The sequence below is a fragment of the Lynx canadensis genome, chromosome A2, assembly GCF_007474595.2.
Source record: "Lynx canadensis isolate LIC74 chromosome A2, mLynCan4.pri.v2, whole genome shotgun sequence".
NCBI lineage: Eukaryota > Metazoa > Chordata > Mammalia > Carnivora > Felidae > Lynx > Lynx canadensis.
In genome coordinates, this window is record NC_044304.2 from 112,157,018 (window position 1) to 112,175,404 (window position 18,387).

Sequence of the window (18,387 nt, forward strand, 5' to 3'; positions counted from 1 at the left end):
AAGCAAAATCACCACTGAAAATGATTGTGTCCTGAACTTACAAACTATTTCTTTCCTCCCTCTCCCTGAATTTATTTTCAACTAAAATAAATTCTGTCCTTGAATGTGTGTACATAACTCCCTGGGCAGGCTATGTTCTCTTATTATCAAATATAAATATTGAAAGCTTTAAAGACTGTTCTTAAACCTAATTCAAATTACCTTTGCCAGCATAAGAAATACCCCAGGGTAGGTGTATTAAAAGCTCTAAAAAGATTCTGCTTTTACTTTTTAGCCAAATGGACATGTTTTATTCAGGATCCCCAAACAAAGTCCTTATTCAGCTCATTATATTACCTTTGAGGGTGTGTCTTTCCTTCCTTCACTTCTTCACCCTTTCAAACCCTTCACTCTGGCTCTCTGCATCTCTGGAGTTTCCCTCCTGCCTCAGGGCTTCACTGCATTGAGGAACGACCTCTTCTACCTTCCCCGGACTAAAAGCAGTGCTTGATCCTCCTTCAGGTTCGTCATTTCTTTTCCAGAGAAAACATCCCTGACCCTTTGGATTCATAAATGGCCTTTCATATCTATATCCCTTGGCCTTCCAGCCTGTCCGTTGTAACTGTTGTTACAGATCTAATTTTACATTTAATTGTATAGTGTTTTAAATTGTTGCCTGTCTCTATAACTTAGCAAAACTGAAGTCAGGGATCATGCTCTTTCTTCCACCACTATTAACCTCAAGCATCTACGTGCCTGCCACAGAGAAGGTACACATACTCCATCTGTTGATTAAATACAATAAATGAATGACTGTCCAAAGCACATAAACACTGGCATGTAGCCAAAGGATTGAACCTATGAGTAAGCACAAACCATCTCTTTGTGAACTCTACCAGCAGTTAGCACTTGTACTGCCCTAATTCCCTATGTAATCTCTGTCTTGCAAAAGCTTTCTGAAACACTCTGGTAAACACACACACACACACACACACACACGCACACACACACACACACACGTGTTTGAGCACATGAGCATTCACACCCACAGATATCAGTGTTTTGGGTGGTTACGACTGCTTCATTCAACAGTGATAAGTCAGGTTTTTAAAAAATAATTCTTCTTGGGGCACCTGGGTGGCTCAGTCGGTTAAGCGTCCGACTTCAGCTCAGGTCATGATCTCACGGTCCGTGAGTTCGAGCCCCGCGTCGGGCTCTGTGCTGACAGCTCAGAGCCTGGAGCCTGTTTCGGATTCTGTGTCTCCCTCTCTCTCTGACCCTCCCCTGTTCATGCTCTGTCTCTCTCTGTCTCAAAAATAAATAAACGTTAAAAAAATTTTTTTAAATAATTCTTCTTATTAAAAATCCCTGAGAGTTAAAGAACTACTCTGCACAATGATCCTGAAGAAAAAATCCAAGTTAGGCAGGGTTAGCTATGTCCCAAGATGCCAGGGGAAGGAAGATGGTGAAAACTCTAGTCCATGGATGCAAACAACAGATTTCTGATGATCAGTCATATTTTTTTTTTCTGGCAGTCTTTCAATAGATGGTGGAAAAGTGCAGCAAGTTTCACTTAAAATGAAGTTGCTACTATGTCCCTATAAGTTTTAATGTGCATTTTTAGTTTTTTACTATTTTGCTATGTGCTATGTTTAAAAAAATAATAAAACCAGATTTTGCAGACAGAAAACTTATTTCCCATTGGATATTTGCCCTGAGTGTCCTCACCAGTCCTTAGTCTTTTCAGATGAAAATAGGGAATAATGTTAGCAAACTCCACTAATAAATAAAAGAGATGGAATATAGAAAGCTTGTGGCTCTGTGCCTGTGCACAGAGTATGTGTTTGCTTCTCCTCTCTCTAGACCTGCTACAAGTAAAACTCCAGTGTTCACACTGGGAGCCTCTAGTTTATCTAGGTAACTGTGTGAGGTAATTATGCTAACAGCCATTTGTTTTGACTTAAAGAAATTAAAGCAACTTTGAAAGGGGCAAGGTTTTATTGTCCTTTCTCAACAACAAAATGGCTTAATGTTTGCATTTGAAACATATAAAATTACATGTTTAATTATAAAATGTATCCTTGGACTTTGTGTTAAGCTGTGCTTTCACCAGGAAAAAATACTTTTTGACAAATGAAAAAAAAGTAATACTTTTCTGAGATTCTTTATGTACGCGTGTGTGCACACACCACATGCACACACACACATACACACACACGCACTCCATTTCCCTCCTACCATTCTCCCTCTTCCCCAAAACATACCCTATACTTCCTCAGAAGTAGAGAATGCAGTTGCTCTCAAAAACTCTAAGGAATGTATCAGTATTAAAGCTCCAGTTAAGTCTCGCCACTGCTTGGTCACAGGGTTTTTCATTCTGTCCAAAGCCGATTGAAGGTCTTGTAACACGTCTCTGTAGCTATTTCCATAGTGAGCACCCCAAGTATAGAGAAAATCATAAGCAGGTTTCCACATCATCTATAAAGGAAAAAAATTAGACTGGAGTAGTTGGAAGACAAACAGAGATGAAAATAGATGCTTTTAAAAAAAGTTTTAAAAGCCTCTCAGGACATAAAAAAACTGGAATACCAATTATACATGGACTTACTTAATGTCATAGAAAACGTTTCAATAGCTATCACTTCCATCTTATATGTTTGTGTTTCTATACCTAGAAAAATTTTAAAATAATGACAAGTAGTGCCTCTTTTTTTTCTTGATCCATCATCTAAACATTGTTCATTGCCTTGATATGATATAAAATTCTTGGTGTAATTTTTTGATGTTACTGAGATAAACTTTTTACTCTCTGAAAGATTTTTAAGGTAAAAATAATGACTCTTTTATTTTAATACTATCTATGGTGAGCTTTATTACACGACATATCACAAGGAGCTATACAGTGTATTTAATGCTTTAAGTCATTTTATTTGAGCAAGGAAACAAGAAAAGATGTACTTTCATGATCAAATCTTAAAAGGAAAGTAAAAATACAGTTCTCTAATTTAAAGATAATTTAATGAATCATTTTATAACCAAAAGAAAGATCAATATTCAATGTTTTATTATGCTTTCCCCAAGCACCTACCAATACCAATGACATCATTGTTTCCATAGAAATAAATGTACGTCAAAGAGGAACTTCATGTTCGAGCATGTATGTAATGGTAACCAAGGCAACCAGGCTCAGAGAGAATAAAGACAAAGGCCGACCAAAGAAGATAAATTGTAGAATAAACACACACACACACACACACACACACACACACACACACACAGAAACACAATGAGCTTAAAATAAATTTTTCTAAGAAAATGAAAAAACGAGCCATGTACTACTTATAATTGGACTATTTGGAATATAAACTTTATTACCTCTATCTATTTGGGTTCACTAAACTAATTCATTTGTGATTTTATCACAAATGCAGGAACACAGACTGTGAGCTCAATATTATGCAGAGCTGCCCTCTTAAATAGAGCCTCCATTAACAGTAATATCACATGAAGTAGGGCTTTGGGATATAATTTTTCACCCTCCTCTGATAGCCTCATATACTCTAAAATTGAAATTAAAAGAATGAAAGACCATAATAAAGAGTTTCAATCAATTTAATCTACATAAAAGGATAGGCATTGAACTCAAAAAACAGTTTGATGTTATTTTGTCCAAATTGGCATTCCTGGGAAGCCATGAACACCCATATCTTTGTCTCTATTGATGAAGCTTGATTCTGCAAGGTATTGAATGGAAAATAATTATCAATATTATACTATATCCAGGAGGTTATGATGCATCATCCCAAATGATCCCAGATTTTTGTATGTAAGTTTTACCCTCTCCAACCTGATTTACAAAGAACTGCATCTTCCATCACTGATAAGACTATGAATGAGATGTTCTCTTGTTTATTTTTCTGAATAGTCACTTTGAAATCAAACCTCCCAGTTGCTGGTCACCACTAATATCTCAGCAATGGAAGATGAATTGAGGCATATTAGCAGACGCTTTTTGCCAGATTCAATCTTGCCTGCCACTTCTCAGATGCAAAGATGCACTAAACAAGTAAATTATTCTGTAGTGAGTATATACTAACCCTCTGTAAAAGCTTTGAGACCTGTATTCTATGTTGCATTCATTTAAAATTCCCTGATGCTCAACTAGTTGGTACATTATTTTTCAACTTGCCATATATTGTTTAAAATAATGGTGTTTATAGCTAAAACCTTCTCATATTTTATGCTAAGTCCTTTAGTAATTGAATGATAAAAAGATGTATTTGAGGGCTGCCTGGGTGGCTCAGTAGGTTAAGCATCCAGCTCTTGATTTTGGCTCAGGTCATGATCTCATAGTTCACGACTTCGAGCCCCACATTGGGCTGTGTACTGACAGTGTGGAGCCTGCTTGGTATTCTCTCTCTCCCTCTATCTCTGCGCCTCCCCTGCTCACGTGCACTCTCTTTCTCAAAATAAGTAAATAAACTTAAAAAAATAGATGTATTTGAAGATATTTTATGATAAATAGCGTCTCAGAGCATTTCAGTACCCAGATGATGGCATAGTCTCATAAAAACCAGATGTCTTTTAAAGAATCACATCTGGATAATTTTCAGTTTATGCACTACTATGTGTGCAGATTCAAAGTAACATCATAGAGGCAGCCAAAATGGCTCCACTGCCTTTCCTGGTAAAAACAAAACACACACACACAGACACACACACACACACACACACACACACACAACTCTGCACCACATATCTTGCTGCAGCACAGTGGATTGCTATGTATAGAAAAGCCCTGAGGCATACTCAATCATGCAGCAGTCCTTTGGTGCTGTTTGAAATAGGAAATACACCAAGGTGATGCAGGAATTGGGAACTACAGATTCAGAAGTCCAATGATACATTTATCTACTCACTTATGCAGAGAGCTATATAACACTCTCACATTTGGCAGTTTTCACTGATAGCAGAACATTTCGGTCAGTTCTTGCAATTCAGAGACATTTGGATAGACTTCTGAGTCCTGAACCCAAATTAAGACACCTGATAGTGTGAAAGGACTCCCCAGGAGTACTCTGAATTAGTCAGAAATGCAAGGAGGGATACTGCTTTAAACTCATTGGGGATTCCCTGGAGTCTAATCCATAAGCTACATAGAAAGGGTTACAATAGCTTGGGGCTGAAAACACTAGAGCAATGGTAAACTTCATGATTTATACTAAAATGTGTATCTATTGCATTCCAGTTCTGTTTCTCTTTGAAGCAAACTAACCCTGAATATTCCTTCAGTGCAAAATCTGATCTGCTATATATAACATCATGTGTGGCTGTCCATACAGATGACAGAGAAACACTATTGTAGCACAAATACAATGAATATATTCAAAACACATTGTTGTTCATTAATTATTTCACTTATTAAATTAAGAGTTTTTGAGTAGCTACCACTACAAAGAATTTTGTTACACAAAGGAATAAAATGATGAATATAGCATGGCTTGTTTTTAGAAGCTTATAGCATAGAAGGGAGATAGATACTTGCACAAACACTGACCCATTGTATAACTAGACAGCATTTGGTAATTAACAGTTTAAGAAAACTCAAAAATTACTTTCATGTTTTCATTTAGTGTAATAAAAACTGAGAGTTCATTGACTGAGAAGCAGTGTGGTGTAATAGAAAGAAAGATGGGTTTTGATGTCAGAGCTCTGGGTTGCCATCTGAGTTACACTGCCGATCGGATGGGTCAATTTGGGTAAATCAAAGTATCTGAGTTTTGAATTTTTTAATCTTTAAAATATGGATAATAATTTCCCAGGTCTGTGTCCAAGGAACCTTCTAAAGTATCTGGCATATAGTTTGCATTTAATACTTTTTAATAGGATATGAAGGAAAGTGGGTACTTTTGGGATGAGAGAAAGATAAGCAACCTAGTTTTAACCCTAATGCATATGAGGTGAAGGCATGAGTATCTCCATCTCCAGTAAGACTTTGGAATAGAGAGATGACCTCCAGGAAGCAGCCAAGAGTTTAGCATCATGCCAAAGTGATGAGGAAAAATGAGAGTGGAGGAAAATGCCAAGGAAGAAAATGAAAGGGTGAAAAATTTAACCCTCAATTAAGTCCACAATTAGGGACCACAAACAAGAAATAGAAGCAATGAGGGGTGCCGGGTGGTTCAGTCGGTTAAGCATCCAACTCTTGATTTTGACTCATGTAACGATCCCAGGGTCGTGGGATAGAGCCCTGCATCAGTTCTGTGCTGAGTATTGGGATTCTCTCTCCTTATTTGTCTGCGCCTTCCCTGCTTGTGTGCTCTCTCTCTCTCTCTCAAAAATAAATAAACAACAACAAAAAATTCTCTATTTCCCTCTGCCCCTCTCCCCTGGTTGCGTGTGCAAGCTCTCTCTAAAAATAAAATAAATATTTAAAAAAGAAAAAGAAAAAAGTAGAAGCAATATAAGTATGGAGAGAAGCTGGTGTCAGAGTCATAGAAAATGAAGCAGGGTACTTCATGTTGCAAAAGTCAAGGATTGATAGCATTCCAAAAAGGACATTCAGCTCAACCCAGCTTCTCAGAGCCTGTTGTTCACATAGCCTCCCAACTCCACGTTCAGTGACATCACATTAGGAGGTTAAAATCATCAATGTTAGGAGTTTTTACACCATGGAAAATGGCAAAGGTATAATTTAGGGCTTTTTCTCCCTTGAAGAGCTATTAAACGTGTGCCAGCATGCCACTCTTTGAGGACATCTCTTCTCTGTTAGCCCCTCTCTTACCTGTAATGTCAAGTAATATGGAAACATGAAGCAAAACTGAGAAAAATCCAGGATCTTGGCACTATTAGGACCTCAGTAACCATGGAGAAGGCAGTTTGAAGAGAGTGGTAGAGGACAGACTGCAGGTAGGAGCAGGTGACAAGGAACTAGAAACCACAGAAAAAGTGGGTCACATTTGGAATTTGAAAGTTAAAAGAAGAGAGACAAAGCTAGAAGGAGAAGCAGTGGAGAATAAATTATTTTTAAAAGGAAAAAAATCTATAAAGACTAATATTTTACATTTGAAAGGAGAGGTTGGTTTGAATCCTACCCTAGCCAGATAATTTAGGGTTGATGAAGATTAAGGAGGCAGCATATTTCTCAAGAAGATAAGTTAACTTCCTTTAAGCAGAACACATAAACACACACAAATGTTAAAATCATTATGGAGTTAGGGTAATGAACAGGGAAAATATCAAGAATAATTGAGAATAAATGGGATTTAAAGCATATGCTATAGTTGCGTACTTGGTACAAATGAAAAATGTTAAATTTGGGGAACTAGGTTTTAAAAATTTTTTTTAACATTTATTCATTTTTTAAAGAGTGTGAGCAGGGAAGGGGCAAAGAGAGGAAGACACAGAATCTGAAGCAGGCTCCAGGCTCTGAGCTGTGAGTACAGAGCCCAACGCAGGCCCGAACCCATGAACTGTTGAGATCATGACTTGAACCAAAGTAGGACACTTAACCAACTGAGCCACCCAGGCACCCCTCGGGGGCTAGGTTTTAAAAGTATGTTTTATTAAGAGAAATAAACAAGTCTCTGCCAAGTATGGTAAATAGAACTTTCTCTATATTGAGATTTGCTTTAACAAAGCATGACAAAAGCCCAGCCTTCATCAATGCAATAAATAGTCTAATCAGTTTTTTGTTGTCCTTTGCGACAGAGCTATATGATATTTGCCTCAAGTCCTTAAATATTTTACTTTTGTTTCTTCAGCACTTCTTTCTGTCTGTCATTCTACGTTTTCTTATTCAGCAAGTGAACATATGCCATCGAAGGCAAAGACACAAGAGGAAACTGGCATACATTAATTAACTATAGACTTTACAAAATTAGGTCCAAAAATACACATTAAAAGCCACAAAGGAAGGGTGTCTGGGTGGCTCAGTTGTTTAAGCATCCGACTTAGGCTCAGATCATGATCTCTCTGTTCGTGGGTCTGAGACCCGCGTCAGGCTCTGTGAGGACAGCTCAGAGCCTGGAGCCTGCTTCAGATTCTGTGTCTCCCTCTCTCTCTGCCCCCTCCCTGCTCACACTCTGTCTCTATGACTCTCAAAAATAAACATTAATTTCTTTAAAAAAAGCCACAAAGTATTCTCAGGTTTGTAATAATTAAAGAGAAAACAAAGTCATACGTTTTCTGGAAATGTTTGAATGAATAAAATCAGTAGAATAAACAATTTTCTTTCCACAATGACCTAAGTCCTCTGAAAGCTGGAAGTGATTGTGGACTGCTATGATCTCTTCCAGGTTTATGTTATCTTATATATCTATTTAGTGGTTTAAAATAGTTCTTCCGTTCTTGTTCAGTGTTATGATTTAAGGGATGATATGCAGAAACTCTGCACTAATGCGTAGATAAATCAAAGGAAAGCATGCTCCTGAGGGTTTGTTTTTGTTGAATTACTCGTAACCACAAAACAAATTCTCTCAGTCTTCTTCACCTCTAACACAATTATTTGACACACAGGCATTACTCTTACTCCTATACTCTGAGATTTTTTTAAATGTTAACTTCAGGATGTTATGGGTTCATCTCTGAATAGGAAGCACGAGGCTGACAAAAGCATAGAGTTGTTAATTTCTCAACTGTGTGTTTTGATCTCCTTCTATAAGGGAGCATCAGTAAGCATCAGTAAGTATTTAATCTATTAAAGGTTAGCAGTTTCCAAAGTCCTAGCATTTGTGTGAAATGTCTTTGGTTTATCTTCCAGGCATTAGAGGACAAAGAAAATGGTAAAAGAGCAATAAAAGAAGTGGTGAGATGTCAAAAGAAATGAAACAGGAATAGAAATTTAAAAAATAGTTTTCCAAATTTAGAGCGCTTGTTCCCAGAAGCCAGTAAGACTCATTAGATAATGCTCTGGATAATGAAATGCAACATGAATAAAAGCAATTCAGATTTGAGCTTAGCACTCTATGTCTTTTTTTAGCTCATAAAACATGAATAGCATAAAGGATGCAATTGGTTAACTACAATTGGATGATTGCATTTTTCCACATTATAAGATTCATAACCCCCTTACTTTCCTCATAAAAGTATAGGAGCAATGTTTCATTTTAAGTACAATTAGCTGAAGAAGTATTAAGGCAAATTTGCATTATTAATGATTATTACATGTGTTCTATCTTCAGTACATCATTTACAATATCCAGGTGGGTCTTCTATCACCTTAAATGGTAAGTACATAAATAGTGTTGAGAGTTACCATTACCGTCAGAAAAGAAGGGAGGCTAACCTATCAGGGAGTCCCTATTTCCTTAGAAGGGACATGGACTTGTTTGAAACTTGGACATAAGATTCTCTTGGAAAAGTCTCTGTGTACAGCCAGCTTTGCTTCCTCTAGGAATAACCTCTTGGAACATCAGGGGTTAAGCATAACCCAGAGGAAGATAGAGGACTCATACTTTGCTTCTGCATCTACTCAAAACAATCTAACATCTTAGGAAAACCGGCTGGACGAGCCATCCTCACTAACTCCTAGTTAGGAAGAGAATTCAGGTCACCCAGCTATAAATCCAGAGTCATTTCATTAAAGTATAGCCATGGATTTATTTCAGTAGTAAGCAGTTTTAATCAATGCTGATTTAAGTCTTATACTTAGCTGGGGTTTGGTTTTTCTAAAATTCCTGGTTGTTTGTGATTCCCCAAAATAAACCTCAATAAAGAAAACCTAAACTCTAAATAAAATATTTGTGTCTCTAAATCCAATTTAAGATATCTTTATAATATTTAAACTTTATAATATTTATTAATATGATTATTATTTCTATTTGATTTTCGGTAGGTAATAAGACATATAATGTAGAAGATCATATAACTACAATGTGCTACCCCATGAATTTCACTATGATGTCATTGTTTCTTTATTTCATCATTTCAAGAAATGGAGTAATTTCTGGAATTAAATATTGTAGCAACAAGCATTATAGTATTGTACAAAATAGACTATGGTAATCTAAATATTATGTCACTGTGTCAAATCTGTAGTCCAAACAATGAAGAACTGAGAAATTAGTCTATACATGTTACCACTGGTAGATGAATTTCCATATAATACTTTCCCATCTTTAAAAAATTGTAACGTTTTATTTATTTTTGAGACAGAGAGAGACAGAGCATGAGCGGGGGAGGGACAGAGAGAGAGGGAGACACAGAATCGGAAACAGGCTCCAGGCTCTGAGCCATCAGCCCAGAGCCCGACGCGGGGCTCGAACCCACGGACCGTGAGATCGTGACCTGGCTGAAGTCGGACACTTAACCAACTAATGTATCTCATACTGTAAAAGCCCAGCAAACCATACAGTTAAGTACCAAGGCTAGAAGTGGACAATGCAATGTCCCTGCAGAATCCAGGACTTGCTGTGTGAGCCAGAAAACCATAAGAGTTCAAGAACTTCCTTTTATCTTTTGCAAGAGACATTTTCCAAGGAAAATAAACATTGTTAAACCAGTAAAAAAGCTGACCAGCCAAGGCTTTTTTCTTCTTATTTTTTCCATGCACTACCATTCCACCAGTTTTTAGAAGAGAAACCTTGAAATCATTGGTGACTTTTCCCTTGCCTACATTCTTTCTATAGTTACTTGCAGCCATATTACTAAAAAATTACTATATTTCCTTTTCCAAAATCATTCAGTGTCACACAGTTGTCAAATTCACCTCTTCCTCTTAGTTAAAATAATAGATAATATGTATTTAGTTATTACAATGTGCAAAGCATTATTCCAAATATTTCATGTATATTATTTCATTTAATCCTCCAAATATCCGATGAGCAAGATAGTATAATTCACATCACTTTCCAAAAAAAAAAAAAAAAAGTATTCCTAGAAAAAAAAGTTTATTTGCTGACGACTAATAGATAATAGACTAGATCAGGAATCCAGACCAGCAATCTTAACCTCTATGCTCTGGCAGTCATTAAAGACTCTATTGTCTCCAATATATACATATATGACCATATCTCCCAATAATTACTAAAATGACCTCTCCCCTCCAGCCCACATAGTCTCCTCAATGGTCTCTAGAAGTCACTGGTATCCAGAAGCACTGAAATCTCCTTCCAATCCTCTCCAATTATCCAAATGCTATCCATCCTTCAGGACTAGGGTGCGTCTTCTGACAGCTCCTTCCCAATTTGATCTTTTATTTAGCTAATTCTGAAAGGACTTATTAGTTGTGCATATTGGATAGGACTGTGTGTAAGACATACCTGGGTCTGGAACCCAGTTCTGTACTTAATAACCATGTAATTCTGGATGATTTACACAAATGCATTCACTCTTAGTTTGCATATCTGTAAATTGTGAATGGTTATAATGTCTTCCTTACAAAGTTTGTTAAAATAAATAAAATACGGTAAATAAAATGCTCATAATGATTAGCTGACACAGTAAACACACAATAAATTGCAACTATTACCATTCTCATTATTTTCACTTATTTCAGCATCTAATCATATACTTTTTAAAAAATAAAATAATTCAAGTTATTAACAATTTATCTCAATTCCCAGGCCAAATAAAATGTGGCTTTAGGGAGAAAAAAATCATATTTTCCATTCTGTTTGCGATTTTTATAGCTCCTAAAGCTCCAATGCTGGGAACTGACAGTCCTAGTAAATATGTTAAAAGTACAGATGAATTACATACTGAGAGGAAGGATTCAGAGGAAAGATACTAAATAAGTAGGAAGAATTCCATACAGAACTTTTATTTGTGTATAAAAAATAAGTAAAGTTAGCTCTTTGAGGAATACCTACTTTCTCACTTTAAATCTAGACCCAGAATAAAGTGCTCTGAACACTATAGCTGCCAGTCAGAAATGGAGGGGACAAATATATGGCTAGAAGACAAAACAGAAAATCATACCTCACTGATTGAGCACAAAGACTTATAAACACACCATTCCAGTCATAACTCTCTATAGGTGAGTGGCTTCTGAGATGAAACTATATCACAATTAACAACGTTGACTTCCTTAGGCTTCCATAATTAGGGTGGCCCATTCTGGCAGGTCAGATAAGAAATCAGCCTTGACAGGCCTTTTGGTGCCTGTGTTTGAGGTGGAGCCCAGTGCGGTAGAAGGTAACTTAATAAGAAGTAATGCTTAGTGTCCTTGGTAAGTAAGTGTCCTGACTGAATAAGATGGAGAGAGTATCTTCTGTATTGTGTGTCAGGGGACAATGGAAGACAGTTACTGGGAAAATTGTCACACATACCATTAATCCCAGAAGCTTAAGTCAAGAGTATCCAAGTTAGGCCTAAGAACATCTTAGCCCTGAAATCCCCAGCATTTTCTCCTTATAAAATCCAATTCTTTTAATGGGCTATTTTTCTAATATTTTATTGATTCTGGTTTTTAAATTAAAGCTCTAAATATGGTCAAGAAAATAAACTCCAATGAATTTTCATTAACATTCACTGGAAAACCTTGGCAATGATTAAACATCTTTGTATAGTACAAATGTATTTCTTTTTCAAAGGCAATACTCCAAAAACATATTTTGCTTAAAATCAGACTCAAAATTTTATAGTTTTGTTTTTATGTTAGAAATTCAATATCATCAGAAAAGTTGACTAACATTTCTTATAACTTAGGTGGTTAGTTTAAAAAGTGACTTTCTCAGAAGTCTCCAGGGAGAAGCTTTTCTTTTCACCTTATAAAATAATAATGGCCAAAAGTACTCAAGAAATATCTGACATACTATTAATAATCTCTTTTCTTTAATTGGATTGAAGCTTGATAAAGATACTAAGGCAAATTTTGGTAGTATCATACAATGGCTTGAAAAAAGAAAAAGAAAAAATGAAATGAGTTGCTTAAACCCCCAGTCCTGACCACACCTCGTGGCACTGCCACTCAGCTACCATGTTGGATTTGGCGTGGGTGGGCAGAGCATAATGGTTAAAGTACAAAGGTCCCAAAGTCAAAGTCTGTGCTCCAAACTTGGTTCCATGACTTCCTAGCTATGTATGTTTAAGCAAGTTACTTAGCCTCTCTATATCTTAGATAGTAGTAATATCTGCCCCAGAAGTTTTTGTTGAAAGGATTAAATAAAGTTAATTTTTGTAATGCTCTTGGAATAGTGCCTGGAACAGAATAAGAGCCAGATAACTGTCTTTAAGATAAAATAAAAATAGAACAAAAGCAAAGAAGAGAAATAGAAAAAGAATGAAAGTGAGTGAAGAGCCCGATTGTAGACATTGGCACACATAGAGAGAAAATGTTGGAAAGTATGCCCTCTGAGGAAGTGAGATAAAGGAAACAAAAGCAGCATGGGAACCACCAGGCCTTGTTATCTCTGTGCCCCAATTCTGGTTCCCTCCTTCTGCATGCCCTACCCAGAACTAGTATCAGTGTGTTTTAAAATCATTTCTTGACTTGTAAATTGATCATTTTTGTGATTAGTCTCTTTCCTGAGAGAAAAAAAAAAAAAACAACAACTGTACAGCTGTTTTTTGTCTTTGTTCTTGTTTTTGTTTTTGTTTTGTTTTGTTTTTCCAGGGGGATAAAACTTAGCATACATTTACCCTTTAGTTTAAGTGGTCTAGACTCCCATAGATTATTTGGAATGGGTTCAGGCCCATGTCATGCATAATTTTCTAAGTATTTAATAACATGAATCACAGCAATGACTGTCAGCATTAGCCACAGTAAATTGAATGATAACCTCCAGAAAGACACCTAGGGACTTTCCTTTCTGTTTCTGAATTTTTATCAACCTTAGATATGCACTTAGTCATTTGTGATTTGGACTGTGCAAAAGTAAATAATGGAAAAGTAGGCTGTTTGTTGGCTTCCATCAAGATTTAGGGAAAGACAAAATATAAACAATCACAATTAGAGAGAAGTTAGATGCTTAACAAACCTGAGAGAATAAAAACTTTCTGGTAAATAATTCTCAAGAAAACCCTTCTAAAAACAAGGCCTTACTAAGAAAAAAAAAAAAGGCTGGCTTTCAGTTAGGCAACTTTTTTTAAAGAATTATTTTTAGAGGTGCCTGGTTGGCTCAGCTGATAGAGCATCTGACTCTCGTTTTCAGGTCAGGTCATGACCTCATGGTTTGTGAGACTGAGCCTGATCTCACAGTTTGTAAGATCGAGCCCTGTATCTGGCTCTGTGCTGACAGCATGGGGCTTACTTGGGATTCTCTCTCTCCCCCCCTCCCCCATTTGCACTCTTTCTCTGAAAATAAATAAAATAAACATTTTTTTAAAAAAAAATATTTTAGAGCAGTTTTAGGTTCACATATATCTAGATTTTGCAGGTAGAGATTTTGCATATATCTCCCACCTATGCATAGGTGCATATGCATATATGCATAGCCTATAGCCTACCCTGTTATCAGCAGCCTCCACCTGAGGGGTATATTTGTTAGAATTGATGAATCTACAATGACATATTATAAATACTCAATGTCTACAGTTAACCTTGGGTTCATTGTATATTCATTGCATACCCATGTGTTGTATATGCTATGAGTTTCGACAAATATAGATATCATTATGATATTATACTGAGTATTTTCACTGCCCTAAAAATCCTCTGTGCTCTGCCTATTCACTTCTCCTTCCTGAAAGTCTGGCAACCCCTGATCGCTCTACTGTCTCCATAATTTTACCTTTTCCAGAATGTCATCTATTTGGTATCATACAGTGTGAAGCTTTTTTTCCAGATTGGCTTCTTTCACTTAGTGATATGTATTTAAAGTTTTCCCATGTCTTTTCATGGTTTGGTAAGTCATTTCTTTTTAGCACTGAATAATGTTCCATTGTCTGGATCTACTAGTTTATTTACCCAGACACCTGTTGGAGGACATCTTGGTTGCTTTCAAGTTTTGGCAATTATGAATAAAGTTGCTATAAACATTCGTGTCCAGGTTTTTGTGTGGACAAAAGTTTTTAACTCTTTTGGATAAATACCAGCGAGTGTGATTGAGTGATCATAAGTTAAGGGTATGTTTTCTTTGTACGAAACAGCCACAGTGCCTTCCAAAGTGACTGTATCATTTTGCATTCCCACCAGCAATGACTTGGGGTTCTCATTGTTCCACATCCTCCAAAGCATTTGGTGTCATCAGTGTTCTGGATTTTGGCCATTCTGATAGGTGGTGGTATCTCAATCGACAATGTATTAATCAAGTTCACTTAAATATCAGAATAGCATATCCCTCAGAATGTTGTTCTTTTTTTCCTTATTAAAGGTGTGTCATCTTTTAGCTCATTTGGTAAAAACTGATTTGTACATTGTAATGTCCTTCTCAGTATATGGAAGTAAATGTAGTCTATAAGGGGGAGGAATCTAAAAGGGGGGGGGGATGTGTCCTGGATGCTCTTGCCTCAAGAGTCTGTTTAGAGTCCTTGCTGGATAGCCAGGCTCCAGGAATGCTGAAGCTTCCAGTGCAGCTGCTGGGATTTACCTGACTTGATCTGACTCTTCAAGCTTCATGGAAAAGTTGTCTTGTTGTGCTCACCCAGCTGGCATAGTTGCTTCAAAATAAGAAAAAATTCTCAAAAAATTAAAACCCAGCTCTATGCCCAAATAGGAAGTGGGGAACAGCTTCTGCCTCCTACCAAGTTATCATCTAATCAGAGAGATAACCTTTCCTTAACTAAAAATATCTTGAAAATGCTTTCACTCATGTGAGAGAAAGACACAGGACATTTTATATGTGCTTATCACTAGAATATTTTCATTTAAGTCAATAAAAATGGATTCTCTTTCTTTATGGTAGAGAAAATATTTACCTAATCTAGGCCTACCAGTGTACATTTGTTTTAATATTAATAAAAACAATATTTGCATGGTAAGTATTTACTTTGTACTAAGTGTTGTTATTCTGTATTTGATGTCTATAGTTCTTACTGTATACAAAATTACAAAGGAAATAATGAAGCTCTTAGGTACTTCTAGCTTGCATTGCCAGGCTCTCATTACCAGCAACCCCACAACATCCACCTCCTTAATGTTTGTCACCAAACATTATTTATCATAGGTGACTAAGTCTATAACTGAGGCAGATAAACACTTATTATTATATCCTCCTCCTTTATTCTGATTTGGCCCCATTTCCTCTCTTCAAAGTTTATCTGTTCTCTGCCTCAAGTTCTTATAGCCCTGCCTACTCAATGGCTAGCTATCTAATTTGCTCAATTTATTTGCTCAAAGACCATGTTAAAATGCAATCCAATAGGAGAATCATCAATATATTTTAAAGGTTCTCAAGGCCTTTAAGGAGAGATACAGGTTTAGTTCAGATAATATTGATGATTATAGCTACAGTGACTTTAATTAGTGGGTCCTCTAGGAGACTGCCTCAATGAATCCATGTATATAGATTTACGTTTGATTTCCTTGGTCTGCAATTTTTCACTATTTAATTAGACAAATAGAAATCTTACCTCAACAGCAATACCTCCAGCTTTTCCTCGATGAGGAATTTCATATGCCTCCATCTGTTGCTTTGTGAGTCGCACTAACTTTTCAGCTAGTTCCCTCCAGCCTTTTCCAAGTTTGACAGCTGATGTCAGAATAGCAGCCTCTTGGATGAGCTGTGCTACTAACCCTTGGCAATCCATCTTCAGCAGAGCCTGCAGCAACAATTACACACCATAGTTAAAATCAACTAATTTTGGCTTCCTCCTATAAGTTAATTTTTCATTATACATTCTAGAAACTGGTATCCTCTTTCTCACCACATGTATACTTGAGGTTTCTAAAATTCAAAAAGCTGATTTACTTTTAAGCAAATCCAACCAGCAAAGTACAGAGGATATGACTAGACCAAAATTAGGGGAGAATTAAGCCCAACTCAATGACTAATTATAAGGCCTTGGGTAAACCACTCAACTAATATGTTTCTTTAATATCCTAATTGGAAAAAAGAGGAAGTTCAACTAGACACTTCCAAAGATACCCTGAGGTTCTAGCAGTCTATAATTTTTCAACCCAGGAATGATTATTCACTCTACAAAAAATAATTCCTTTCCTTACCAGAGAATTGGCTACAGGATTTTTCTAAAAAAATAAGCATACTAGTGCTGGTAAATATTATTCTATTTTTCTTCAAAATGTGATTTAAAACTTCCCAGAATGATGCCTCTTGCATAAAATAAGATACTCCTACAACTTTGAACAAAGCTATTTATATTTATGACTTAAAAAAAATAACTCTCTGCCTTCACCCCCATTGTAATTGTGCTAAATATAAACCATTTAGTATTAAAAACAGTCTTCAACAATGCAAAATGGAAAACATCAGTTTTCCCTTTCCTTCCTCCCTCCCTTCCTCCCTTCCTTCCTTCTTCCCTCCCTCCCTCTCTCTCTCTTTTTCTTTCTTTCTTTCCTTCCTTCCTTCCTTCCTTCCTTCCTTCCTTCCTTCCTTCCTTCCTTCTTTCATTTTAATTAGGTGTCTGAGCTTTGTCAATGACCATGCATATTTCAAACAAATCTATGAGTTTCCCTTTGGCTTGAATATGTTTTTTAAAATAGGATTAAATCTATCTATCTATATCTTCTCTTTTCAAATAAGCAAATAAAGATAGTAGTGCCTCATCATTTAACAGCATTTCAAAGTTTTAGCTATCACTATGAAACAATAAGTAAAAATGAATGGCCAGGTAAGGCAACTAGTAAAGTCCATGGAGTGTTCATTCCTATGGAAGCATCAGAAAGACCACCCGTGGTTTTTATACATTGACTGTATTCATCCTTACATTTATGGTGAGGAGCTAGGACCTCAGGGAAAAGCAGTACTGAGCTAGCAGGCCCCTGAAGATGATTTTAGTAAGTTGTGGAATGGTTTTAGCAATGCTTATTCCAGGTTCTTGCTTTAAGGAAAAGAAATTTACACTTGGAGTTACATAATCTGAGTTTAAAATCCAATTCCACAAAGTATAGGCCTTTAGATAGATAACAAAATATCTCTGTTTAGTGATTTTTAAAATGGATACAGTGGTGATATCACCTTCTGTAGCTGCCCATAATCTTTATGAAAATCGAATCAGATACTCAGGTACTTTAGGAATTGTCAAGTACATAAAGACAACCAGTCTCAATGTCTAAGATATGACTAAGGGTTTTAGAACCCACAATCTTTGTTATTTCCCTTCAAGCTACTCCAAATTAATATACAATCCAAGAGAAACATGTACTTGTTATGCAAATAAGGTTTCAAGATATGGCCTCCATACTCCTTCCATACAGAAATCCTGAAGCCTCTGCTCAGGCACAGCATGAGTTTTTAGGAACTACTCCCTTGAATGAGTTCTTCATCAGCACTGTTTAGGTAGTCACCAAAGCCACTAAATTCATTAGCATACACCAATATAGTGTAGACATGATGAGGCTTAAACTTC

General features: G+C 36.4%; 1 protein-coding gene across 2 annotated transcripts in view; it reads right to left on the reverse strand.

The window, feature by feature from the left end:
- Positions 1-1,336: 1,336 nt before the first annotated feature.
- Positions 1,337-18,387, reverse strand: part of MACC1 (MET transcriptional regulator MACC1) — a 65,652-nt gene continuing 48,601 nt past the window's right edge. For both annotated transcript variants that reach the window (XM_030308068.1, XM_030308067.1), the window contains exons 4-5: positions 16,432-16,620; positions 1,337-2,457 (exon numbers count right to left, since the gene is read on the reverse strand). In XM_030308068.1, coding sequence (XP_030163928.1) covers positions 2,245-2,457; positions 16,432-16,620 — 402 coding nt within the window. In that variant the 3' untranslated portion in view covers positions 1,337-2,244. The remainder of the gene's footprint in view (positions 2,458-16,431; positions 16,621-18,387) is intronic.